Genomic DNA, 27,693 nt, shown 5'->3' with positions numbered 1-27,693 from the left:
ATTTGTTTTAATTCTTTCATATAATTTTTTTGTCAATTCAAATAATTAAAATTTATTTATTAACTTCTTAAATGACGAGCATGTGTATGTATTTTCTTTAATATATATAAGATCTATATCGATTAGGATTATTAACAAATGAAACATGATATTATTAAGAAATTGAAAGGGAATTATCAAATTTGATAAGGTTTGGATCAAAACATGTGAAAAATTTTATATAAGAAGTTGAAATCTTACCTTCCATTGAGGAAAAAAATAAAAATAAAATTAAAATGAGGTACTAGATTGGACCAGATATCGGGCTGTCTTTCTCAATCCAAGATATAGACTTCAAATTGATAGCAAATCCGGCCCAATCCAATCACACCCTAACTCAACGTGTACTTATACTCCACAGCTGACAGCAAAATATTATGAAAAATAAAAAGCAAACACGGATATCTAGTGTGGGAGGGAACCGGAGAATGAGATTTGAAAAGCAGGGTGGTTAAAGGCGGAAAGGAAGACATGGAGAAATAAGAGGGAGGAGATGTTTTTTTTTTTTGGGGGGGGGGGGGGAGGGTGTTCCACCATGCTAAGCTGGCGATGATATAATTGAGTATAGTGCTTATGTTGTTTATGGCACTCGGGAGGGGGCCTCCCTGTTCTAGAAACATATATTAGTGACCGTGGAATCCCTCCGCGCCCAAAAACAAGGCTGTTCATTGGTAGTTTCACGTGTGATGCGCTGGATGTCACCACGTCACCAAACCGCCATATTTCTCCTTATCCTCCAGGGCACCGCGCCACTCTGTGCATTATAAATATCTCATGTCCAGGAACTTTTTTTGGGAACAGATTAATTAGAACAAATCAGAGGAGCAGTATACTTACAAATAAAATGCAACCCTTTTCTCAATTGCCTCTTGATCGGGACACACAAACTCCACCTCTCTCATTCTAGCTAGGCCTGGCCTGGCCCCCCATCAACCCCACTCCCCCTTTGCTTATAATCCTTATACTATCAAACGAGGATGCTGGCTTTGGCCACACGTGCAATGCATGCCTTAACATCACACACATGCTTGCTCGCCCACACTTTACATGACAGCTTATAATAGACAAGTATATTGGTATCAAATATTATCATCCATAACTAGGATAAGAGGAATATAACCTATAATCAATACTCCCTCCAATTCTATATATAAGCTTCAATTTCGGTTTATCTTAATAGTCACTGCATTTTTTTCTAATCATTATCTTAATTATTTATTTTCTCTCATTTGCTATATTCTCTTTTATAATGTTTTCTCACATATTCTCTTTTATTCTATTTCTCATTTATTATAAGAACATAATTTGAAAATGAGATTATATTTATAGCTTTTTTTTTAATGAACTAGTTATTTGAAGCTTATATATAATATTAAAGGAGCTGTTTCATTTTTTGCCTTCACACTTATCCCGATTTAATTTATCTTATCCACAAGCACAAGTCCTGCTCCAAATTTCAATGCATAAGTATTACTAGTGGTTTTAATTAAACATCTAACAAATGGTGTATTAAAATTTAGACAATATGAAATGAATTTTATAAAAAATAATAATCATTACACAATATGTGTTTTTTCTCACGAGCACAGGTAAATTCTCAATCGTTTTAATATAATTATATAAATATATTCATCGTGTTACAACAGAGTGAATGGAGTTCGCACCAGGGATCGTGCTGTTTCAGAATAAATTATCCTAGTAATATTTTAAGAATAGGATAATCGGGGACTAAAAGGGCATGTAAAATATGAAAAGGGGAGAAGGTGAGTTGAATTCAAAAATTGACCAGGGCGGTCGGTGGAGGGCAAAACAATGATGCGCGAATTTCCACGACACATGAGAGTGAGAGTACGCCAGCGCCAGCCCGTCACCCGTCACCCGCCTTCCCCCATAAATGTATTATGTAGCCTCCCCGCTCCCGCGTTCATTTGTTACTCGTTCGTCCTTTCTTCCTCGTCCTATTATTTTTTTCCCCCACAGCCACTCCCCTTACCAAATCTCCTTCTCTCTCTCTGTCAAATCTCTGTCTCGGTTCCGTTGTTTGAGTTGAATCCTCGTCCCCCCCGTCCCCACTAATGGCTTCCTCTTCCATCTCCTCCCCCTTCCTCCAACTTCAATCTCCTCCAACCTCCATATCGCCCATTCCCTCCCCTGCCCCTCCCTTTTTCCTTCGTCCCATCCGAGCCTCCGTGTCGGAGGGACCCTCCGTCTCCCTTCCCCCGCCGTCTGTCGCTGCTCGTGACGCCCCCAGGCTTCCTCTCCGCAAAATCCCCGGTGACTATGGCATCCCCATCATCGGTCCCTACAAGGACCGACTGGACTACTTCTACAACCAGGGTCGCGATGAATACTTCAAATCACGCATCCTAAAGTATCAGTCAACGGTGTTCCGCACCAATATGCCTCCTGGGCCCTTGATTGCTCCTGATCCCCAGGTCGTCGTCTTGCTCGACGGCAAGAGTTTCCCCGTCCTCTTTGATGTCACCAAGGTCGACAAGAAAGATCTCTTCACCGGCACTTACATGCCTTCCACCGAACTCACCGGTGGCTACCGAGTTCTCTCCTATCTCGACCCCTCCGAGCCTAATCACGGCCCGCTCAAGCGCCTCATGTTCTTCCTCCTCAAGTCTCGCCGCGATCACGTCATCCCCGAGTTCCATTCCTGCTACACCGCCCTCTTCGAGACCTTAGAAAATGAGATCGCCGCCAAAGGGAAAGCAAATTTCGGAGACCCCCACGATCAGGCCGCCTTTAACTTTCTGGCTCGCGCTCTCTTCGGGTCTAACCCCGCGGACACCAAACTGGGATCGGACGGCCCGAAGCTCGTTCAGAAATGGGTGCTGTTTCAACTCAGTCCGATTCTGAAACTGGGCCTTCCCAAGCTCATCGAAGACTCTATATTCCACAGCGTCCGTCTCCCTCCGTTATTGGTGAAAGCCGACTACCAGAGGTTGTACGATTTCTTCTGCGAGTCCTCCGGGTCCGTGCTGGACGAAGCAGAGCGGCTGGGATTGTCGAGGGAAGAAGCCTGCCACAACCTCCTGTTCGCCACGTGCTTCAATTCCTTTGGAGGAATGAAGTTTTTCTTCCCGAACGTAATTAAGTGGATCGGCAGAGCAGGGGTGAAACTACATACGCAGTTAGCAGAGGAGATCCGATCGGCGGTGAGATCGAGGGGCGGACGGGTGACGATGGAAGCGATGGAACAGATGCCACTGATGAAGTCGGTGGTGTACGAAGCGTTCCGGATAGAGCCCCCGGTGGCCCTACAATACGGGAGAGCTAAGCGAGACTTGGTGATAGAGAACCACGAGAACAGTTTCGAAGTGAAAGAAGGGGAGCTACTATTCGGGTATCAGCCATTCGCGACCAAGGATCCCATGATATTCGATAGAGCAGAAGAGTTCGTGGGGGATAGGTTTGTAGGGGAGGGTGAGAAATTGCTGAAGTACGTGCTGTGGTCAAATGGTCCGGAGACAGAATCTCCGACGGTGGGAAACAAACAATGTGCGGGGAAGGATTTTGTAACGTTGGTGTCGAGATTGCTGGTGGCGGAGCTGTTCCTCCGATACGATTCATTCGATATCCAAGCGGGAACGTCGCCCTTGGGTTCCTCCATAACCGTCACATCTCTCAAGAGGGCTACCTTTTAGACGCAGCCTGCCGGGGCTCACTCCTCTCTGCCCACCTTCGGACCTAAATTGTATCATGTCACTAAGCCGGTTGTTTTCGCATGTATATTTCAGGTTTGAGAGAAACAGTAGTATTATTCATGGTTCATTATGAATATATAGATTTAAATGAATGCATTTTTTTTGGAACAAAAAAAAAATAGAGCCTCAATGGTTGGAGTTTGGGTTGTTCAAGGTTTGCGATGACGATTAAAGAGGAAAATAGGTGAAATTACAAAAAGGAGAGGAGAGTGAGTGGATTGAATATGCGGGTCACTTTCTTTCCATAAAGTGATGAATGACGATGAAACTGTTGTAAAAGGATGGCTCATCTTCCTCGATCACATCCTAATGGCTGCTGGCCTGGCAGCGTCCCATGCGATAGCAGCGAACCCGGCACTACTGTATCGTTTCTTTTCTTTTCTTTTTTGGGAGTGAACGCCGTCTTGTTCCTTTATTTACATAAAACGGAGAATTGTTATTGTTAATGATTCAGTATTTACCTTGTTAATTCATCGGGTTCCAAATTCATTCATGTTCATCTGTGTCTGGCGGAATCTTTTCCTCTCTCTCTCTCCCCTCTCTTGTTAAAATATTAAGTATGCACGTTTCCTTTTCCAAATATCGTTTCACGCATTAAAATTATTAGAAAAAGAGGCGAGCAAAAGAAATAAATAGTTGTCCACCCACAAGCTCACCGTCGCTCTTGACTCCTTGAGAATAGGGTATACTATTTTCAACATTTTGACCCCACGTTTGAAGCTGAAGGCGAGAAAAAAATTGGTGCAATTCCCGTGTTGAGCTGATTAAATTCCATTGTTAATTTCTTTAGTCGTAGTCGTGTGTTTTACCAGTAACAAAGCACGCCATTGGATGCGCGCTTGCGTTTCGTGTGAATTGAGGTTGAGTCCAATAACTTGTGATTCTGGCCTTCATGATTCCATCGCTGAGCAAGTAGAAGCCCTGAAACTTTGAGATTCCAGTTCCGTCTTGAATCCCAGCATCCTTCTTCCCAAATGTCGCCACTATATTCCCATAACCAATCACATCTGTGCAGCTGCTGGCAAATGCAAGTCGTCTTCATGATCTCATTCGGCTTATTGCTATTGGACAAGGAAAAATCCAGTACGTTTGTTCTGTTCAAATATCCCGTATTTTGTTTTCCTCAAAATTAATCCTCTTCATCTCGTTGACTCGGTCAAAAATATTCGACACGGTAATTTATAAGGAGATCCAATTATAATTTCCTTTATTTTACTATACACGCGGGTCAAGTCAAGCAAGTTCTTCCCTTAATTATATTTGAATATTCATGATTTCGGAATATTCGTTTGAATATTTGGTAAATGAATAGCTTTCACGCCGGATGCTGTGAACTTAAATAAAAGATCATCTTGCTTAAACAAGGCAGCGCATCAGAATCTATATCCTAAAAGTCCAGAATTACCGGGGACCCAGCAAGGCATCGCTTCCCTACATGCCAGGTCACTCGAATGACTTACTCACCAAACTATTTGCTGAATGAGAGCTTTGTTCGCTCAGCCAAAAGTCCGGGTCTTGCACCGAGACCGGGGAACAGTTCTTGCGCCTTTCAATTGAGTTTAACGCGGCAGGCTCAGTCTGCAACTTGAGAAGGCCTTTGCCCTCTGGTTTCACCTTCTTTTCTCTCGCACTTAGAGGCTTCTCACTTTCATCAGAGGAAGGAGAAGAAGAGGACAGCTCTGTTGAGGCTGTACGATTGCTATCTCCAAAGGTTGTCCACCTACTCAGTCTGATCTGCTCTAGCTCAGCAGCAACTTCTGTCATGGAAGGCCTCATGTCCCTGTGGAATGCAAGGCATCGGAATGCTAGCTCAGCTGCCTTGTGTACGGAGAAATGGGTCCAATCGTCCATATGTGCTTGGAGGAATGGATCTATAATCTCATCCAAAAGCCCCTTCCTAATCCTGTCTGTAGCAAAAGAAGCCAAATTCACTGCATTCTGGGGACGAGTAAAGTCCACCACTTTCAATCCCGTTATGATCTCAACAAGAACAACCCCAAAGCTATAAACATCACTTTTATCGGAAAGGTGAAAATCTTGATGGTACTGTGGATCAACATAGCCGGGCGTTCCCTGTGGGGCAGTTGAAATGTGAGATATTTCGGTCATCCCAGGTCTGGAAAGACCAAAGTCTGCAACTTTTGATCTAAAATTGTGGTCCAACAGTATGTTGCTTGACTTGATGTCTCTGTGGTAAATGGGGGGATTGATGGCAGAGTGGAGATGTGTTATGGCTTGTGCTGTTTCAGCAGCAATAGTGAGTCGAACCGGCCATGGAAGTCCCGTCCCTCTCTCCCTTAACAGATGTTGATTTAACGTTCCATTGGGCATGAACTCGTAGACAAGGATTTGTTCTCCATATTCGAGAGAGCAACCCAACAAGCGGACAAGATTGGGATGGCTCACTGAGGAAATGAGCTTGATCTCGTTCATTACTTTCTCAATACTGTCAGTGTCTCTGTATTTGATCCTTTTAATGGCAACCCATTCGTGACTGTGAAGTTTTCCAGCATAAACAGTCCCATATGCCCCAGTTCCGAGCCTCTGTTTATCTGAGAAGTTATTCGTGGCTCTCTCGATGTCTTTGTATGTATAAATAGGAACGCTGGAATTGCTGGTAGCTTCGGTCAAGCGCCTTTTTGTGCTCTTCGTGACTCTTAATTTGGAGCGCCGCCGAAAGAAACAACATATTAGACCAAAACCGATCATTAGTGAAGCTCCAAAGACCATCCCTGCACCAGAAGTTATCAGAGTCACACATGCTTATAAAACGCTAGGTTGCAGAGCATCGGAACCTAGTCTCGACCGTTGATTTGATAATTCCTTGATGCCTAAATTGAATCCATGCGGACTTCATATGCTTGATATCGATCATTACTGGTTATTTTGCATTTAATTTCAAGCTAGTGGATTTTGGCTGGTTTCTTTGAAGAAGGCCCCCTTAGTCATAATATATGATCCCTAGTAAGTCAACTTATTATATTCAACGCATGGAATAGGAAAACTAACCTCCAATTAAGACAACAAATCGGGTTGTCCCTCCACATTGGCCGGACATGTACTTTGCTGGGTTGCAGGATGAAGAGGCTGTTCGATTACATGGGCAGATTTACCAGAAGCAATTAGTAAGGAATGCATTTTGAAGCAAAAAGGAGGAAGGAATACTTGCAGCTAGTATACATTTCAACATTAGTTTTTTTTCCCCTTCAATAATATCAAAATTCAATCAAGACTCAAATTCACAAGCCATAAAAATTCAATATTTGACACAAGGTGAGGATAAACTAGAACTTCGATTTATCAGGTTGTCGTTGTGAGATGAGACTCTCTACCCCATTCTGTTAGCAATGTTAATGAATCACGGGGTAGGATCACGAGATGTCTCAAAACAAGAACAACTCAAAATATCAAGCAGGGTATATTCTGGCCCACATTGAGATGCTCTAGACGGTACCCAAAAGAACAACCCAACAACATGAAAGAGAGGTGGGGAGAGAGAAAGGAAAAGAAACGTTGTCGGACCAAATTATGGGAAGCAGTCTTGACCAGAAGGTTAATTGATTAGTAAGGTTGAATTCAAAATCCCCCTAATCGGAGGTTGGACTGATTAGCTGTGGGGTCATTCATGTTTCAGGGCCATTATCACGTGTCTTCCTCACCCTGTTTGTGTTAGAATTAGCTTTTTAAAAATAATTTTATAATTTTAAGATAAATACCTATATAAGGAGTTTTATTTTGACTAACGTAAAGAGACTTAAAAAATTGTTTTTTACACCCCTGAAACAGAGGATCGTTTCATACGCCTCTGTTTCATGATGCGTATGAACTGGCTCTACTTGTCAGAATGAAACCCATATGTCCCACTCCTACCCGCCCTTAATCCCTCTGTCCTTTCTATTTCTTGAATCAATAATTAACAATTCATATTTGTAATACTGGCAAAGGTTTTTAATAAGGGGCGTTATCCTGTCGTTTATGCCAATGAGAATGATAAATTATTTTGATCGAACAAAGAGCAAAAGGTTTGCTTGAAAACAAAAAAACAGAGAGCAAATTAAAACATTTCATTTTGAAGAATCAAATTAAATAAAACAATCCACCGGCAGTCAGGTATATAATTTTTTTAAATAAAAAAAACGAGCCCGGGGCATCATGTACGCAAAAGAGCACAGAATAATGTTGTATAAGAGAATATGATAATAAAGCAGCCAGACTCTGTTCCCTGGATCAATAAAAAAGAGTCGCTTGATTGGGCGTGTCGCCCCGAATTTTACCCAAAAAAAAAAAAAAGGTGGCCAGACTTTATGGTGTAGACTTGAAGAAAATGTGGTCATGGTCAGGGGAATGCCATTTGATTAAAGCAGCACCCCACCGTAGTCAATAAACTGGGCTCCGCACTGTTCACTTAATTAGAAATCAAAGCTAATGGAATCATGGCGATCATTGCGCTAAAAAGTCAAATCAACGATTATACCACGTTTAGTTAAAAACAGCTTCATGAAGCAGAACTGACCTTTCCGGCAACCATTTCCGGCCAAATACCCGTCGCCCGTGAATCCTTCCTTGCAACGGCACCGATACCCCGCCTTCTTGTCAATCGGAGATTTTAGTCTCGTACAGTTGGCATCGTTGGAGCATTGGCACTCTCCTTCCAGCCACCATCCCAGCTCAATCGTCTCAACCTCCAAGGACACCGCCGTCGCCACACTGATGTACGAATTGTTCCTCAACTCTTCAGCCGCTATCGACGAAATAAGGTACTGACAGCGCTTGTTCGTTAAATTCTGGAGATTCATAAAATCAACAGTAGAGTTTTCGTAATAGCAACTCAAATTGCCACCTCCGGAGCTGCAGTTTTCCGACTCGAAGTGAGTCTGCACCATAGTCGCCGGGATGACGCAGGGGGAGACCTTTTGGCCGCAATTTTGCAAAAGTATGGCGTTTCGTGATGTGGGCGCGTATCTGTGGCCGAAGAGTTGACGGAAGGTATGAAAAGGACGGTTGCATTGGGACTTGACGCCGACGATTATGGTGTCGGAGTTAATGGAGTGGACCGGGTAATCCCCGATGAGGATTGTGCCGTCGGGGGTGCAGTTGAGTCGGATTGCGCAGCCGGAAGAGAAGCCAAAGGCGTAAGGGAGGCGGAGGAGGGAGTGTTGAGGAGGGCATGTCTGTTGGCAGTGGCGGCGGGTTGATTGAGCGGTGATCAAGGGGAGGAGAAACAAGACGAAAGGGATCAGAAGAGAGGGATTTATGATCATGGATGTGGGGAAGATCATGCAGAGGAGATATAAGAGGGAAAAAGAGACGATAATTGAAGTTACAGTGGAAGAGTGTGGGAGATGGGAGTGGCACCTGAAGCTGGGCAAAGTCAATAATGAAGAGAGCGGTGTGGCGTTGGAGACGTTGGGGTTGGAGTTAGGTGTGGGGAAATGGCGTCTGGTTAGATAAGACAACAAATAGGTTGTCAACAAGACTGCGTGAGCATGAGTGGGCGACCTTTCTCGCTTTCACACCTATTTTATTTTTGGTGGGAGTTCTATTATATTTGGCTTCTTTTCATGCTTGTTTTTTTTATTTTCAAGTAGAAAATAAAGGCAAGAGAACGAAGAAAATCACACAAAAAGTGAATATGAAACCGTTCCCAGTGGATGGCATATCTTGGAATGATCATCATTCACGGGGGGCAATACTATTCAAACCCGTCCCTTCGGACTGCGATGTCGTGTATCGATCCTGGTGGAGCCGGAGCACCCTCTTTATTGATGGCGAGAAGTCCGGCCCGATGATCTGGCGGGTTTTGGGTGTGAGTCGAGTTGAATTTGAATCATAGAAGGGAGAGAGGGATGGGGGCGGAGGCGCCATGCAGGGCCCACTGCCGCAAAGCAAGAAGAATGGGGAAACAGGACTTTCATTCAGCTGTACAGTGGCTCAATTGTGCTGACTGCTTTTACACCTATACATTAGATTACATATTTATTCCCGCGTACGACATTGGATTTTTGGCAGTCATTCACGTTAAACAAAAACATGAAAAGAAAAGAAGGAAACCTGAGCTGAGACAACTACTGATTGATCACAGCTCAGCATGTTGTAATTAATTAAGTAGTAGGATCCGAGCGGAGGCGGAGATAGTTTTCGACTTTGCGGGGTACTTTCCATCGATTTGACTCCCACTTGCCTCTCCCGTGTTGCCAACGACTCCACTGCCACCTCTATTCAAACTTCATGTCAAGACGCAAACGTGTGTTCACTCAGATTGTATTTGATATCTTCATTCTCAAAACTACACCTTCATGACAACATGCGTAATATTAATTTTTTCCCCGTCCACACCAAAGAAAAAAGAACACTCGAAAAGCAAACAAAAAATGCGGAACAATAATGTCAACAAAGTCATCAGAATATGGAAGAATGAATAATAGGATACATTGGGGCATGCATGTGAGACGCACGTCATCTAAACCCAATGGATGTATTTTTTTTTTCAAAAAAAAATTCCATTGACCGGCTCGTGGGTGCGGGGGCTGCTTCACACATTATAAATCCCACCACGAAAGTGAAGTAGCTTCGTCTCCAATTAGCCTCCCTGGCTTGGACCATGAATGTCTTTTTTTGGATTAAATGAGTTTGACCTGCTTGAGAAGAAATGAAACCATGTTCAAGAGGAACTGCTGATACGGAGGTTGTCCTGAAATAGTTGACAGTTGCTCCGCTCAATATCCACCCAAAGGGAAAAGGCCACGGTTGCTTGTACCAATGCTACACCCACCCCTTCATTTTCGTAGCAACGCCTCAGTTTTTGGCTTTATTTTGGGTTCAACTAAAGATTGAATAAATTTAACCCAAGACAGAGCACCGTTCAGTGGGAAATTTGGCGCTCCCTCAAATAATCCCTCCTTTTCCTTTTCCAACTTATATTCCACTTTAACCGGCCTCTTTTATGACTTCCATCTGCTTTATTTGTTCTTCCATTTTCCCCCTTTCCCATGCCCGGGCAATGGGCAGATTATTACGACACAGCACGTATTCAGTTTTCATCCTCAAATTTATGTAGAGCGCAGATAAAAAAAAAAAAATCTATTAAATCTTCAAACTTCCACACTTGAATCCAAGCATCTAAATTAATTTCAAATAATCAAGGTATCTCCGATCGCCCCCACAGTCGAGATAATTGAGATCTATTTCAAATGATCTTTGTACTTCTTTTGATGGTCATCGTATGAAAATTACCCAATCATTAGAACCATTTTTTCAGGGAGCTCTACACCCCACTTTTCTGCCAACTATCTTTGCCTTTTCTTTTTCTTTTTCAAAAGGATTGAAAGAGTTCAATGGAAGAAAGATTATGGGGAGGAGGGAGGGAGCAAAGGAGGCGGGTCCCTGGGCATAGTTTTCTTTTATTTTCTTTCTTTTTTGTAGGGAGAATTACAACTAAGTCTAAAAATAATAATTATTAAGATGTTCTAATAATAACTTGAACAGCCTGTAATGATAAGTTTTAAAATTGAGAATGACAATTTCTAAGATTTATTTTGTAATTTTTTTTCCTTCCCCAGGACCTCATTATAATTCTCCATATTTTGTTTAAAAAAAGAAATTGAAGTTTAGGCCAGTTGAGTTGAAACAGTATTTTTAAGTGAGAAAAGTAGAGGCCCAAGAAGGATTTTATATTGCCCTCCGAACAATATTTTTGGCCCATGATGCCTCCCGTGAGAGAGTTCAGGGAATCCCGAAAAAACAAGTAGCGCCAAGCAGGGCTTTTGTTTTCTTTGATCATCCAGCAGCGAGCAACCACCATATGCTTTGGATTTGGTCAGTGGTTCTTCTCAAAATCGACGGTTTTTCGTTGTTTCTCTTTTTGTTTTATTTCCCTTTTCCTCACTACCAACGCATGTTCCTCCCTTCCCAGTTTCGACCTCTTCTAGTTGCTGTCTCCGTATCTCTACGTCTGATCCCTATAGTCTCCTACTTCTTTTGTTCCTCAACTAGCGATGAAACGAATTGATGATAACGAAGAGAAACTTGCAGTATAAGCACGCAATCGACTGGGGGAAGGCAACGGAAATAAAATTCAGGTGCCGAGGCTTGATTAGTGGCACGAAAAAGAAGAAAAAGAGCATAGGAAGGGAGAGATTAGATAAGTAATGGAAAGCATGGCATATTATTATGTATACACAACTTGGGAAGTGGTGATAGTAAACAAAAATAAAAGAGGTTAATCAGTAGGAACTGAGTACATAAAAGAGTTTGGCAACAAGTAAAGAGAATACAAGAGCGCAGGGCGGCGTACAATTTTTACAGAGAAGAAAAGAAAAGAAGGGAATTAACTAGAAGAAGGTGAAAGGATCGGGGAGGGAGGAATTGGTGGGAGGGGTGGCCTTGGTGGAGAAAGGGGAGGTGACGAGGGATTGGACAGCGGCTCTGAGCCTGTTGATTCTCTTCCTCTGACGAATACGCTTCAGGATGAGCTGCTTATCCATTTCCATTTTGCCAGCCCCATTTATCTGCAACTCCCTCGTCACCCTCATCACCGCCTTCTCTCCTTCCTCCACTCTCTCCTCTTCCTCCTTCACCTCCGCCTTTTGCAGCTTCAGCGCCTTTGAATTCCCTGACATGTTTTCCTCTGATGAACGCCTACTTTCAAATTCTGCACAGTCTCAGTTCGGAAAAAAATTCTGCAGAGTCATCAAACATTAGAGTGAACGCACCGGGTGATGCCTCTTATTTATAACCAAAACTATAATAGGTCGGTGCCATGCCAACGTGATATTCGAGGCGCCATCGGAAACCATGAGAACCGGTTTCTGGTTTTTTCAATTTTCTTGTCACGGTGATGCGGTGGTCGGTTATATATTTATATACACTCACACACACACACACACAAGCACTTGTTTCTCTGGGGATTGGGGGACTTATCATGCGTTTTGATTTGCATCACATCAACGGAATCAGATTCGGTCCTATCCGCTATATGTCTTGCATGCATTTCCTTTCCCCAAACATGACTTTATCCGTTGCCTCCTGCCTTTCACTCCCACGTTATACCCATATAGCATTGCATACGAAGCATTAAAAATAGGAAATAGGAATTAAGATTGAGATTGACAAAATAGTATTTAATATGAGAAATGATTTGTATTTTCCAATCCTACTTCTATGGCCTTACCTAATCTCATGTAATAAGTAATTATTTATGTTAAAAAAATTTTTAATGATTCTTTTAATTGTAATCCCAATTCTTATTCTTGATCTCCAATGTTTCATACCAAACAGGAGTATCATAAAAGATAGGGATCTTTTCTCCAACCCACCATCCCTTCTGTTGTAGGATTCCAATAAATCATTCTTTATTTCACTTTAAAAATTCCGATGCAGGCAGCTGTCCAAAGGATTGAATTGAAGTGGGCCGCAGCTGTTAAAGGAAAAAACCGAAGTAAAGTAATAGTAATTTTTCATTGCTGGTAAAAAAAAGAAGCAAGTTTTTCATTGTCTGGCGAGAATCCACTGACAAACTCAATTATTTTTATATATTTTGATATCTTTTATATGAGTTTTGTCAGCTTAATTACTCTTTTTGTCTTAATTGATTTAATTTATTTTATTTTGAATTATTATTTTATAGGGGCAAAATTGTCATATTTTAGTTTAATTGTGACTAATTGATTTTTGAGGACAATTAATGCTACCTTATCTTTGAATTTTTGCTTGCAGGTTTTTAGAAGATTTTGAAAAAAAAAAAAAAGAAAAAAGAAAAAAAAAAAAAAAAAAAAGAAAAGAAAGAAAAGAAAAGAAAAAAAAAATAATTAAAAAAAAGGGAGCAAAACGCAACCACTAATAACCTATTATAATCATCTTCAATAGGCGGGACGCAAGGCAAGGGGGGCGGGGCGAAAAAGAAAAATAAAAAGGAGAGGCGGGACACGCGAGAGGCACAAAGAGGAACAGAAAACCAGCGGCGTGAAGGAGAGGATTCAGCGTGAGCTTCCACAGCGAAATCACATCCCAGCATTCATCTTCTTTGTTCTTCATGGCTGAACCGAATTGGTTTGTTGGAGCTGTGGTTGTGATGGTTAAGAGTAGCTAAATCCTCCAATTCTCTAGAACAGTGTTTATGGCTTGAACTTGGAGCTTCAAAGGGGAGTTTCAACTCTTCTAATCTTTACTTCTTTCATTATAATTGTGATTTCTAGGTCTTAGAATGAATTTTATAATGTTTGAATGGGCTGTGATGATTTATATTTGTATTGAGATTGGTTGTAGTTGTTGGAATCTTTGATTAGTATTTAACATTATGCTGTGATTAGCTTTAATTTCTTTACATTATACTGGGTCAGTCTATGTTTTGAAATTATTGTGAACATTCAGTGGTAATTCAAGGTGGCTTGGTTATTGGACTAAAAATGTTAATTGCTTTTCTTTGATTCTCTTTTTGGCTAATTGTGCTGAAACAGTTTAATTGTGAATAATTAATATGCAAGGTGGTTTGGTGTTGATTATTCTAATTAAACCGAGTCTAAGGGGTGGCCCTTAGAGTCTTTTGAATTTAGCTAACTCCCAAATTAATTGAAGTAATGATAGCCTTAATCATTGTGCTAGAGGATTGCTCTTCCAATTGCTATCACTTGTTAATTCTCTTTATTCATTTAATTCATATCCATTTTATAAACTAAAAATCCAAAAATTATTTACTCATTTTGCATCCTTTTAAATTTTGCCAATTAGTTAATTAAAAAGAAAATCAATCCCTTTCCAAGTCAATTCTTTATTTTTGATACTTAGTTGCTTAGGATTTCAAATAAAGACTCCTCAAAATGAAACGACCCGAGTTTTGTACTATATTGTATTACTTGGATTTATTTTTGATTGGGAACCCCAAGGCAAATGACAAAGGCTCTCATCAAGTGGCGTCGTTGCCGGGGAGCCAAGAAATTGGTTCCCTAGTAATTAAGTGTCAAGTAGCCTTGATTGGGGTTCATTTGTTGAGCCTTTTTAGTTTTTATTTATGTTAGTTTTTTTTTTTAGTAGTTTGCATTTGTTTTTTGTTTTTTGTTTTTCATGGCTTGGTTTAATAGCAATCATGATCTACTCTCGCATTCTCACTTTTTTGCAGGAAATAGTACATGGAATGAAACACCTTCTAATTCAACATGTTCTCAAGAGATTGAAGAGTTGTTACAACAGTTGGACTCCTTCTAAGCTCAGCTAGAGTCTCAAATGCCTAGCCACATCTATACCCATGATCCCTCTTGGATGAACCATCCTCCACATCAATCATCTAACCCATCACTCCAACCTCACCAACCATACTTTAATCATATATCTCTACCATATGCACACCACCAAGAACCACCTCCTTTTCTATATGAATACTACCATCAACCCTCGTCCCAATCCAAGTACCATTCTCTCCCCCAATCTCATGAACATCAATTCAATGAACCTGACCCATTTCTTACTATTCCTAAGAAGGACCAGATACAATTTTTAAGAGAAGCTTACGACCGCTTAAATTCATACTACCATGGATTACTTGAAGAGGTAGAAATATCTGGAATTTCTAAGGAATCAGAGGAAGAGTTAGAAGAATGTCAAAGTGTATTGGGAAAGTTCTTGAGTGATATGGTGCAAATTGAATCTGGGATGGGGAAGGATGAATCAAAGTATCCAAATTCACTCATGCAAGAGACTGAGATGAAGCAAGAACATCCACAAACTCACAAGGACTCGTGCCTTACATCAGGTAATATTGCTCCTCTTCTTGAGGAGATTGACCCCTGTGCTATAACTACTATTCCTGTTGAAGCTTTTGATAATATGAGTGATATTGAGGTGGATGAAAAAATTGTCTGTGAATCCCCTCATGTTTTTGAACATGCTAATACACATCAACGGAATCAGATTCGGTCCTATCCGCTATATGTCTTGCATGCATTTGCTTTCCCCAGACATGACTTTATCCGTTGCCTCCTGCCTTTCACTCCCACGTTATACCCATATACGAAGCATTGAAAATAGGAAATAGAAATTAAGATTGAGATTGACAAAATAGTATTTAGTATGAGAAATGATTTGTATTTCTCAATCCCACTTCTATAGCCTTACCTAATCTCATGTAATAAATAATTATTTATATTAAAAAAAAATTTAATGATTTTTTTAATTATAATCCCAATTTCTATTCTTAATCTTCAATGTTTCATACCAAACAGGAGTATCATAAAAGATAGGGATCTTTTCTCCAACCCACCATCCCTTCTGTTGTAGGATTCCAATAAATCATTCTTTATTTCACTTTAAAAATTCCGATGCAGGCAGCTGTCCAAAGGACTGAGGCTGCGTTTGGATGACCAAGCAAACCATGGTTTGGAAGCTGAAACCATGGTTTGCACCTGAAGTCATCCAAACAGGCAGGCTCCAGCTGCAAAACGCGGTCTGGGCTGAAACCATGGTTTCCACCGGTGAAACCATGGTTTCACCATAAGCCAGAAATTTTCGCTTCCTGGCTCTAATAATTGAAGGCAACATCTGACCCCAAAATACCCTGCTGTGACCGACACTTCACTCTTCTTCCGCTTCGCTCGCGCCTTCATCCTCAGAGGACTCTTCTCGCTTCGCTCGCGCCATCCGCTTCGCTCGCGCCTTCATCCTCAGAGGAAGCTCGCTCTGCTCGCGCCTTCATCCTCAGAGGAAGCTCGCTCTGCTCGCACCTTCATCAGAGGAAGCTCGCCTCTTTCTCTACTCGCCGGTTCGCTCTTCTCGTGGAGCTGCTCCGAATTTCATCGTCGATCTTCACTTCGCCGTCGCTGCTCGCCGTCGATCTTCACTCAGCTCGTCTCTGAGCTTCATCAGCTGAGCTCTTCCCCCTTCTTTCGCCGGCCCTGCTCCGATCTCTTACCTCGGTAGTTCGCCCAGTCAGGTCGCCGTGCAGAGCTTATGTTCTGAGTGTTGCACCTCCGCATCGAAGTCGATAGGGGCAAAGCTCAGTGAAAGGCCCGATCGTGGCAACTCGTCCTCGGGTTGGTGAGGTCGCCGTTGGTCAGGTAAGCTATCTCCGGTGAAAAAAAAAATTTATTGCTGGCTTCAGTATTTTCCCTGTGCTAAACCGAACGATTTTGGAAACTTCCTCCCACTTTTGCTTTTGAAATTGTTCATGACTGGCATGTTGATCGAAGGAATGAGATATTATTGCTTGCTTCAGTATTTTGCCTGTGGTAAACCGAAAAATTTGATTGCTGGCTTCAGTATTTTCCCTGTGGTAAACCGAAAAATTTGATTGCTGGCTTCAGTATTTTCCCTGTGGTAAACCGAAAAATTTGATTGCTGGCTTCAGTATTTTCCCTGTGGTAAACCGAAAATTTGATTGCTGGTTTATTGCTTGATTTTTGTATGAAACGAAATGTGGTTCTGGAGGCAGGGAATATATTTGGTGATATTGTTTTGGAGACGAGAAAGCCTGCGAATTGAATTCCACTGGGTATATAAAATGCAAATTCGTTTTGCTCTGGTTGCTTGGCGTGGGATCCCTTTTTCCTGTCCAAATTCGCCCAGAAGAAGCCTGTGAAGTCGAACAATATATTGGGACATTGCTTTTATTTTTGGAATGTGAGGCAAGAATGTGTTGTCGTGAATTATTGTATTAATGACTTTGATAAATTTATGGCCAATTTTTGAGAGCCAGGACAAATAGAATCACAACTCAAATCCGTGTATATATTGAAAGAAGTGATTTGTATTTTGCTTAGAGGTTTATATTGCTGGTGTTTTATATTTTCAGTTGACAAATCAATAATTACATTCATCATGAATATTTGTATTAATTACACACATGAACGAATTTTTTTGAAAATTATTTGTAATACACAGTTGTTGTAAAAGTTGAGTACAATATGATTTATGGTGCATGATGGTTCAAATATGATTTATCTTATTATTTTGTCTTTCAATCATCTTTGTACAATAGTTAAGAAAAGGAAAAAATATATATAATTATTTAGTTAGTTTTGACGTTTTAAAAGTTAGTATTTTTAAACAAAAATAGATAATGAAATTCCGAATAGGAAGGGTGTATTTTTTCTGGCCATTTAAAATTACAATTTTCTTGTGTTATTTCAATTGATTTTGAGTTGATCAACCTGTGATGACTGAAGAGCTATAATTGTGCTATAGCATAATGCGTAAGAATACGGTGAAAGCTTCTTGGGACCTACGAACCACAAAAGTGTTTATTGACCTGTGCATTGAACTTGTGCAACAAGGGGAAAGAAAAGGTACTAGCTGAACAAAGAAAGCTTGATATTCTTAGTGATAACTTTACTGCCAAAACTGGAAGAGTGTATGAAAAAGCTCAATTTAAGAATAAATATGATTCCCTACGAAAGGAGTGGCAGACATGGGATAGGCTGCTTCGTGAGACAGGATTGGGATGGGATACTGAAAGGAATACTGTCAGTGCAACTGATGATTGGTGGGAGAGAAAAATAAGGGTAATTATTAAACATTTTGATCTTACATTTTCTCTACTTGTTAATATTTTGTGTATATTTACTGTTTTTGTAATATTTTATGATATTATTGGTGTCTAATGTGCAGGAAGTTCCAAACTACGAAAAATTCAGAGAAAGAGGACTTCAATTTAGGGATCAGTTGACTCAACTATTTGGGAGTGTGGCTGCAACTGGACCACAGGCATGGGCACCTTCTTCCATGACACTTCCAAGTGAAGGAACACCGAATGAAGATTTGGAAGAAGGGTCCGGAGATAGTGATGAAATTTTAGGCGCACCAACTGGTATAAGTGGGAAATTTAACACAGTGAACTTCAATGATAATAGTGGAGGTAGTGGAGGCAACACTGAATTGAGGCAGGATACCAGTGGTGGGGGTACAAGCAGAGGTAGGAGTCGACCTAGTAGCTCACTGGGGGTCAGAAGGAAGAGTGAAGTCAAGAAGAAACGCACATCTCCCTCTATGAAAATAGCGGATGCAATTAGCAAGATTACTGAAACAAATATTTCTGAGGCCGAGCGTGGAAATGAGGTCATTTCACGAGCAGAAGCTAGAAGGTTGGAAGAAGAAGCGCGTGCTTATGAAATTTCAATTAGGGGAGTCCTTTCTCACCTGAAAACAATTCCTGAAGTTGTCAGTGATCCCGATTTCTTTAGACGGTGCACACAACTCCTTATGGAACGGCCGGAGGCACGGGAAATGTATGCAGCTCTGAAGGATCAGAAGGAACAACTTCTACCCATTTTAGAGCATTATACTAGGGATTTATGACTTGTTTATTATATTAGACAGTTCCATATGTGTATGTTTTATGTGACCAGTGGATTGTTATATGAATCAGACAACTCTGTAACTTTTATAAATGTTTCGTAATTTCTACGTAGGAATTCTAAACTTTATGTGTATGTGCACAGGATAAAACGAATATGGATGATGAAATTAAACATGTGGAAGAGCATGCTAAGGGACGGAAAAAAAGGGTTAACAAAGTTGCAGCATTGGTTGGTGCATACGCTACTTTGAACTTGTGTAAGGAGCCTCGGCATACAAGTACTTATACAGGCTGCATATGGGTAAGGGATGTTTTAGATGGCAACTCCAGTCGTTGTTATAACATGTTTAGGATGGAACGGGATGTGTTCTTAAGTCTGGTGGAAGAATTGCAACAACATGGTCTAAAAGAAACTAAAAATATAGGGATACATGAATCAGTTGCAATGTTTTTACATACCGTTGGGCATGCACTTAGTAGTAGAATGCAGCAAGAAAGATTTCAACATTCAGGGGAGACAATTAGCAGACATTTTCATAATGTCCTAATGGCATGCTGTAGACTTGCCATGTCTAATATCAAACCAAAAGATCCAACATTCCGGCATGTTCATACAAAAATTCGGTTTGGTAAATACTGGCCTTTTTTTAAACATGCTATTGGAGCAATTGATGGCACACATGTTTCCTGCGTTGTCAGTGCAACAGATCAAACTAAATTTATCTCTAGGAAAGGAACAGTGTCACAAAATGTCATGGCGGTTTGTGATTGGGACATGTGTTTTACTTTTGTCTTGGCCGGATGGGAAGGTAGTGCACATGATGCTCGGATATTTGATCATGCCCTCACAACTCCTTCAATGAACTTTCCCCATCCACCTGAAGGTATTTTTTTATTTCCTATATTTTTTTAATATTTAGCTTAACAATAGAAACATAATTTATAATAATTTCATTTTTTATATAGGAAAATATTATTTGGTGGATGCTGGATACCCAACACCGAATGGATATCTCGGCCCATATAGACGGGAGCGTTACCATTTGCCTGATTTTCGAAGGACATCTGGGTTTGAAAATGACAATGAGATCTTTAATTATTTCCATTCAAGTTTAAGGAGTACAATTGAAAGAACTTTCAGAGTTTGGAAAAAAAAGTTCGCAATCTTACAAAACATGCCATCTTATGATTTTGAAACACAAGTTAAAATCGTTTGTGCAACGATGGCTATACATAATTTTATTAGAACGACATCTATTACTGATCCTGGATTCGTTCAGTTGGAAGAAGAAGGTACTTATGCAGAAGATGATGATGATGGGGTTAGATTTTCACGTATACATTCATCAATTCAATCTTCATCTTACATGGCTCAGGTTCGTGACAGCATAAGAGACGAACTTGTTAATTCAATACGAGGATAGTAGTCATGTCTTATTTATTTCCTTTTATCATAGATTGTAATATGTAGTTAAAAACAAAACCTATTACAAATGCTTTGTATCGATGCATCATCTTAATGATTATGACACTTCTTTATTTATATTTCTCTTATTAATATTATGCCTTATATTCTCAAGCTAATTATTACTTACTTGAATAATTAATAAATTATTTTAAGACGTGTTTATTCTATTTTATCAAACAATATCATCCCATTTTATGTTTATAATCTTCATGAAAAATACATGACTTTCTGTTTGCAACAAAATAATTCATCTTCTCTAAAAATATTTTTCACTCTTATATTTTATGAATATATATGTGTGGTGACAATTAATTAATTAATTGTATTAAACATTAGAGGTTATTATACATGTAGTATGTTATTACAAAAAGTAGTTGTGAAAAAATGTTATGAGATTTCACGTTTACAATCTTTAAACAAAATTAATATTTTTCTGTTATAAAAAAATCATTTTTCTATAAACATATTTAATATTATGTTTTATAAATATATGTACACATATTAATTATGTATTAATTATATTATCTTATATATTATTAATTATGTTAGTAAAAATTATTTCATTAACAATTTTATTTCTTCAAATCAAAATAAATCATAAAATCTATCCCTTATATAATTATCATATTAACTTATACCCTTTTTGGTAATTTCCACATGTAAAAAGCACTTCTGGTAATAACTATCCAAACACTCTCACTTCTCAGAATCACTTTTTCTCAGAATCTATTCTCCAGAATCACTTTTCCAAACCACGGTTTGAAGTCATCCAAACACACCCTGAATCGCAGTGGGCCGCAGCTGTTAAAGGAAAAAACCGAAGTAAAGTAATAGTAATTTTTCATTGCTGGTAAAAAAAAAAAAGTAATTTTTTCATTGTCTGGCCAGAATCCACACAGGCAAAAAAACCGGAAAAGAAGGAATCAACACAGGCTTTTATTTATAAATTCAAAAACACGCTAGTCATAGAATCATATGGCAGTACTTTTATTTCCTTTACTATGATTAAACCCAAAAAACACGTACTTTATTTTTGGCACATTAATGAGACCAGTACAATGACACACGCGATATCTGGCATCATGAAATCTGATTGGACTTGGTCAAACTTATTTAGTCAACAAAAAATTTGAAGTGCCGATGACGATGATCACAGAGCATCGTAGAGCTGGGAAGAGAGACGGGGTCGGACGAGGGCCTGGAGAGGAGTAGCTTTCATGGTAGTGAGTCCAAAAACTTCAGCCATATCAATGGGCTCATCAGATGGCTTTGAGAATTCAAACGAGTGCAGGAAAGTGGCCAGAGTGAGATGAATGGTTTGAAGGCCGAACGATATTCCAGGACATATTCTTCTGCCACTTCCAAATGGAAGTAACTCGAAGTGATGCCCTCTCACATCAACATCTTTATGGGTAGTGAGAAACCTCTCTGGCTTGAACTCAAGGGGGTCTGACCAAATAGTGGGATCTGTTTGAATCTTCCACAAATTGGTAATGAGTCGTGTTCCCTTTCTAACAAGGTAGCCCCCCACGGTGCAATCCTCTGTGAATTCACGAAGCCCAGAGAGAGACGCTGGTGGGTGTAATCTTAGCGTCTCTTTAACTATTGCTTGAAGATATACCAGTTGATTTATGTCTGATTCTTTCACGCGTCTTTCTCTTCCAACTTGGATGTCCAATTCTTTCTGTGCTTCTCGCAAAGCATGGGGGTTGTTTAACAGACGGGACACTGCCCATGTCAGGGTTACTGTGCTAGTATCAACCCCTCCAGCAATTAATATCTACAAAATTACAAACTCTCCGTGAGAATATTGTCACAAATTATGCTAAATTTTTTCGAAACTTCAGCTGTCTGCTAAAATTTTCATCTGAGCTAATAGAAGTAAATGTTGAATATTATTGATCTTAATTGTAAAGACTTGAAACTAACGACAGAAGCATAAATGTTTTATATCTTGTTGTTCCCGACTGGAAAATGGCTGGGCAAAACATATACGTACCAATGTCGTAGCTTTGTTGATGGTATCTGCATCATATCCTCCCAGCTCTGAGCCACCAAGAACAGAGAGCATGACGTCCATGAAATCTTCGTCCCCTTTATGGTCTCCGGAGGCTCTCTTGCGGTGGTGCTCTTCTAGCCACTCATCTAAAATGGCGTCGAGTTCCTTTGCGATTATCTTCATGGCCTTTTCATGTCCATCCAAATCCAGCCGTCGAAGATAAGGAAGAGCATCCCCTAACACAAACACTCCCATCAGACGAACGAACTCTCTCAAAGTCTTCAGAAACCGTCGTGCTTCCTCCTCGTTAACCTCGGCTCTCCCGCCAAAATATCGCTTCCCAGACATCGTTCTAAGAACCTCGTTCATGGTCAATTCCCCAAAACACAGACTCAGATCCACTAAGACCTGGCCGGCCGACTCGTTCTTTTTCTCAGTCCAGAGTTGAAACAGCCCTTTCACGCAAGAATCAACCTCGGACACGCGCACGTGACTCAACTGCTGGATTCGACGATTGGAGAGCAACTCCAGAGTGGCGAACTTGCGAATCTCACGCCAATAAGGACCATAAGGTGCGAAGAGGAACATGGCTTGGTTGTAGCTGAGGTTATCAACAGCCACAAGTTTAGGGCGCGAGGAGACGGCCAAGTCGTTAGTGGTGTAGCATTCCTTAGCCATTTCCCAGTTGTTGATCACCAGAGCACGTCGAGACCCGAGCTTGACGGTGAAGATGGGTCCGTACTTGTCGGCCAGAGCACCCAGAGAGTAATGGGGTATGTTTTTACCGCTTAGGAGGGGAAGGTGGCCAACAACGGGCCAACTTCCACCTGCTACAGGAGCCTCTCTCGTCCCATGAGCTTTGGACCTTCTTGTGAGAGAGAACCCTAGCAGCAGTAGAGAAAGCAGTCCAAGTACAGTAGTGGGAGGATCTAAGCAACTCAGAACTAAACCCATATTGGGGTTGTGCTCTGTTTGTGCAAGGAGGATGATATCTTAATTCTGTGGACCAGCGGTGAAGCCGTGGCTCTTCTTATATTGGCTTCCATATACGGATGGCGGCGTATGACTTTTCTGAGGCTCGATAAGACGATTATGGAAGTCGAGTCTTTTTCAGCCAGTCTTCCCAAGTAAGTGCACAGCCGCTAGCTTCAGCCGCCTGTCTCTGAACGCGTGAACGGCTGTGACTTCTTGCTTTTTGACATTTGTCGGTTCCCTTGTTGTAACAGAAGGGGTAAAATGTATACAATCCTGATCATTAATAATCAGATAAAAGGTGTAAAACAACACAAATTGGACTACACTCATCGCCCCAAATGTTCCTTTCCTGGAGCAGAATGCTAATCGGATTTCGCTTTCTCAGCACAATCAATCAGTAAAAGAAGATATTTGCAGCGTCGTGATTGAATATAGAACCTCTCTCCACTGCTGTTTTGGTTTTGCCTCAAATGAAATCTGTTTTTTTATATATTTTTTATGGTTATGGAAATGGGAGAGTCAAACTAATTTCTTCTCATTAAGATATTTTTTATTCAGTCATCAAGCTCTGTTTTCATAATAACTCCAAGCGATACGAAGAAGCAAAAATAATTTATTGTTGAAGGAGTAAATAATAAAAGAATAAAGAATGCATCATTATTTACCATTCTTTCTAACTTTAACAGATTAAAAATCAAAATCATCTTTAAAAACCTTAAACGCATGTATTTTTGACTAAAAATCGAAATCATTTTCTTTTTATATTCCCCTTTCGGCCGCCCTAAATTATTTTTCATTCGTTTCAATGCCGCAGCCGCCGTATTTTATTTAGACATTTCAGTTTTGAAGATCGACACCTGTTAAAAATCGTGATGGGTGAAAAATTTTCCTCATTCTAAGAAAGTGACCCATTCATTGTCAGCGTATTGACAGTGTAAATCTCCGAAGTTACATGTCATCGCTTGGCTTCGAGATTTGAGGAATTACGAATCTGATAACGATTGGGCCAGGGGGATTTTCAGTGATTAACGGGCTTGGCGTCTTCAAGGGACCATTAATTTTGACATATATTTTCACTGAGGATCACTCCAAAAAACAAAAAACAAAAATAAAAACTTGAGCCCCATAGACTTTGGTCATTTAATTTGCCACCTTGAACGTACGAAGCAGCACTTGTGTCAAACAAAGCCGATCACAGTGCATCATAAAGCTGGAAAGAAAGACGAGGAGTGATGAGAGCCTGGAGCGGAGGAGCCTTGGTGGTTGTGAGGCCAAAAATTTCAGTCATATCAATGGGTTCATCGGATGGCTTTGAAATCTGAAAGGAGTGAAGGAATGTAGCCAAAATGAGATGAATGGTGTGAAGGCCAAACGATATTCCGGGGCAAATTCTCCGGCCACTTCCAAACGGAATGAGCTCAAAATGATGTCCTTTCACGTCAACATCTTTGTGGGTAGTGAGGAACCTCTCTGGTTTAAACTCCAAGGGGTCAGCCCAAATGGTTGGATCGGTTTGAATCTTCCACACATTTGTGAGGAGTCGCGTTCCCTTCTTCACGCGGCAGCCACCAATTATGCAATCCTCTGTAAACTCGCGTGGCCCCATAAGAGTTGCTGGCGGGTGTAGTCTCAGAGTCTCTTTCACTATGGCTTGAAGGTACGCTAACTTATTTATGTCTGATTCCTTCACTGCTCTTTCCTTCCCGACTTGAATGTCCAATTCTCTCTGAGCTTCTTTAAGGATGTTGGGGTTGCTCAGCAATCGCGAAATTGCCCAAATAAGGGTCACTGTGCTCGTGTCAACGCCCCCTGCAATTAACATCTACGCACACTGCATCTCATTAATTATCGCTGGATAACAGAAGAAGATGGTAAATGCACGGTAAGAGATAAATAAGTACCACCCATCATCAACATAAGAACTGCTAACAGAAACAGTTTGAATTTACTTCTAAATATAAAATTTTAATTAATTTTAACTCTCTTGTTTATCTAAACTAGTCTTATTGATTATACATGTTAAAGGAGTTTGTATTAAATATTAGTTTCAATCCATATAATTTAAAAAGATATTTTAAAAAAATCAACATATATTTTTTACAAATAACTAATTTAATTAATTTTTTAATCTACTCAAATTAGTTATATAAATATAAATTTTATATCGAGGACAAGAGGTAGCATATAAATTTAAGAAGGAAGGTTATTCATTCCTACGAACTGTTATTAACTGGGGTATAGGGTACCGTATTAACAAAAGAAATGCATTTATAATGTTACGGGATAAAAATGAAAAATAGGGGACACAGATAGTAAGCCAACACGGGTTAATGTCGGCAAAAAAAAAAGAGCACGGGTTAGTGATTTCACATCGATTAAATTTAAATCAACAGTGATTTGTTCGTTTAATTAAAAGAGCTAATTACAGGGAAATAATAATAAACTAATATAGTTTTTAATTTTTAAAGTCTTGTGGCTAACTTCATAAATGCATACGTACCAGCGTTGTGGCTTTGACGATGGTATTGGCGTCATGACCTCCGAGCTCAGAGCCATCGAGAACAGAAAGCAAAACGTCCATGAAGTCTTGATCACCGGCGGAGGCTCTCTTGCGGCGGTGCTCCTCTAACCATTCTTCTAAAATAGAGTCGAGTTGCTTTGCAGTTTTCTTCATGGCCTTCTCATATCCACCCAAATCCAGCCATCTGAGACAAGGAAGAGCATCCCCCGCCACGAACACCCCCAAAAGCCGAACGAACTCCTTCAAAGTTTCCAGGAGCCGGCGTGCCTCCTCCTGAACCTCAGCTCCACCATCGTAGTATCGCTTACCTGCCATCGTTCTAAGAACCGTGTTCGTCACCAACCTCCCAAAACGCTCGCTCAGATCAACTAAAACTTGGCCCGAATCGTTCTTATTTTCTGCCCATAGGCGGAAGAGCTCTTTAACCCAAGAATCAAGTCGAGACGCACACACCTGACTCAGTCGCTGAATTTGGCTATTGGAGAGCAACTCTTGGGTCGCTATCTTACGTAGTTGACGCCAGTAGGGGCCATAAGGTCCGAAACCAAACATCGCCTGATTGTAACAGAGGCGTTGAACAGAAACAAGTGCAGGACGGGAGGAAACGGCAAGGTCGTTGGCGGTGAAGCATTGCTTAGCCATTTCCCAGTTGCTGATCACCAAAGCTGGTCGAGAGCCCAGCCTGATGCTGAAAATGGGTCCATGCTTGTCGGCCATGGCTGCCAAAGTGTGATGGGGCATCTGCGGACCTCTCAAGAGTAGAAGGTGACCAATTATGGGCCACCCACCCTCTGCCTCATGATCTTTCGACCTTCTTATAACAGATAATAAGCAAATTAGGAGCAAAGAAAGCAGTCCAACTATAGCAGCATGAGCATCTAAGCTACTCAGAACTGAGCCCATATTGTGCCTCTGGTTCTGTTTCTGTGTGAATGGTGAAAAATAGACATGTCCCAGTTCGCCACCTTGCGAGCACAGGAGTCTCCTACATTCATTGCATCTTTTTATCATCGCGATGGGGACACCCTTGAATTTCTGTACAGAAGAGAAATACTGTAGCTCAAATTTCCATTCGCGTGTTACTGACCAATGGGATATGGATAGAATTGCGAAACCTATCTTTTGATTCGACGTTTGCCCTATTACGGCTTAACTTGTCATCCGGACTGATAGATTCCACTTCTTCTCATCACATATTTTGTCACACGTGTGTCTTGATTTTTTAGGGGTTTTCTTTCCTTTTCTTTCTAATATATCCAATATATAGCAGATTCCTCTAAAAATAAGAAAAAATTCTAAAAAAATATTCTTGTATTTGAAAATTTCAAATAAAGAATTACTAAAAATATGTTCTTATTTGCTTTTTGAGTATAGTTATTTTTTTATGAGTGTGATAATTAATATTAATTTAAAATTTCAAAATTCATCGGTCATTTTTTGAGATTCTCTTCAAAAATAAACCGCAGTATATTTTTATTCGCTAATTAATATTAGTCAGGATTGAGGTTTTTTTTATCATAACTTTACGTTATGTATGGATTTTATAGATGCTCAGCAACTCACATAACATAAGCAGCGGCAGCGCTGCCAGTTGGGTTAAGAACAAAAAATATTTAAGTTGTCTGTTGAGGATGACTTGGCTGGCAAACAATGAGGCAATGTAAAATTCAATACTTTATTCTCCTGGCGAATATGATT

At 40.4% G+C, this 27,693-nt stretch overlaps 4 protein-coding genes across 4 annotated transcripts; 1 reads left to right on the top strand and 3 right to left on the bottom strand.

Moving 5' to 3' along the window:
- The first annotated feature begins 1,977 nt into the window (after window positions 1–1,977).
- LOC114716713 (allene oxide synthase 1, chloroplastic-like) lies at window positions 1,978–3,857 on the top strand. The gene has a single exon (XM_028901758.1). It carries the CDS (start codon window positions 2,115–2,117, stop codon window positions 3,690–3,692), a length of 1,578 nt encoding a protein of 525 aa, XP_028757591.1. The 5' UTR covers window positions 1,978–2,114; the 3' UTR covers window positions 3,693–3,857.
- Window positions 3,858–4,980: 1,123 nt separating this feature from the next.
- Window positions 4,981–9,191, bottom strand: LOC114716794 (wall-associated receptor kinase-like 14). The gene is made up of 3 exons (XM_028901856.1): window positions 8,266–9,191; window positions 6,762–6,839; window positions 4,981–6,484 (listed from the first exon to the last, which is right to left on the bottom strand). Exons 1-3 carry the CDS (start codon window positions 9,029–9,031, stop codon window positions 5,196–5,198), a joined length of 2,133 nt encoding a protein of 710 aa, XP_028757689.1. The 5' UTR covers window positions 9,032–9,191; the 3' UTR covers window positions 4,981–5,195.
- Window positions 9,192–21,413: 12,222 nt separating this feature from the next.
- Window positions 21,414–23,506, bottom strand: LOC114716760 (cytochrome P450 82A3). The gene is made up of 2 exons (XM_028901812.1): window positions 22,500–23,506; window positions 21,414–22,280 (listed from the first exon to the last, which is right to left on the bottom strand). The coding sequence occupies exons 1-2, from the start codon at window positions 23,451–23,453 to the stop codon at window positions 21,651–21,653; spliced, it is 1,584 nt and encodes a 527-aa protein (XP_028757645.1). The 5' UTR covers window positions 23,454–23,506; the 3' UTR covers window positions 21,414–21,650.
- Window positions 23,507–24,489: 983 nt separating this feature from the next.
- Window positions 24,490–27,095, bottom strand: LOC114716759 (cytochrome P450 82A3). The gene is made up of 2 exons (XM_028901811.1): window positions 25,975–27,095; window positions 24,490–25,296 (listed from the first exon to the last, which is right to left on the bottom strand). Exons 1-2 carry the CDS (start codon window positions 27,004–27,006, stop codon window positions 24,667–24,669), a joined length of 1,662 nt encoding a protein of 553 aa, XP_028757644.1. The 5' UTR covers window positions 27,007–27,095; the 3' UTR covers window positions 24,490–24,666.
- Between the last annotated feature and the right edge of the window lie 598 nt (window positions 27,096–27,693).

The sequence above is a fragment of the Neltuma alba genome, unplaced genomic scaffold (assembly GCF_004799145.2).
Source record: "Neltuma alba isolate B1F8T4 unplaced genomic scaffold, ASM479914v2 tig00011687_pilon, whole genome shotgun sequence".
NCBI classification, from domain to species: domain Eukaryota; kingdom Viridiplantae; phylum Streptophyta; class Magnoliopsida; order Fabales; family Fabaceae; genus Neltuma; species Neltuma alba.
The sequence above is the reverse complement of the archived record's forward strand: the minus strand, read 5'-3'. Positions and strand labels throughout refer to the sequence as shown.

Bases quoted from the DNA above. Each gene is read 5' to 3' on its own strand.
- LOC114716713 (XM_028901758.1), top strand. From the start codon at position 2,115: ATGGCTTCCTCTTCCATCTCCTCCCCCTTCCTCCAACTTCAATCTCCT.
- LOC114716794 (XM_028901856.1), bottom strand. From the start codon at position 9,031: ATGATCTTCCCCACATCCATGATCATAAATCCCTCTCTTCTGATCCCT. The intron at 6,840-8,265 runs GTCAGTTCTGCT...GTAATCGAACAG, and splicing joins CGGAAATGGTTGCCGGAAAG to CCTCTTCATCCTGCAACCCA. The intron at 6,485-6,761 runs GTTAGTTTTCCT...CTTCTGGTGCAG, and splicing joins ATTTGTTGTCTTAATTGGAG to GGATGGTCTTTGGAGCTTCA.
- LOC114716760 (XM_028901812.1), bottom strand. From the start codon at position 23,453: ATGGGTTTAGTTCTGAGTTGCTTAGATCCTCCCACTACTGTACTTGGA. The intron at 22,281-22,499 runs GTACGTATATGT...GTAATTTTGTAG, and splicing joins TCAACAAAGCTACGACATTG to ATATTAATTGCTGGAGGGGT.
- LOC114716759 (XM_028901811.1), bottom strand. From the start codon at position 27,006: ATGATAAAAAGATGCAATGAATGTAGGAGACTCCTGTGCTCGCAAGGT. The intron at 25,297-25,974 runs GTACGTATGCAT...CAGTGTGCGTAG, and splicing joins TCGTCAAAGCCACAACGCTG to ATGTTAATTGCAGGGGGCGT.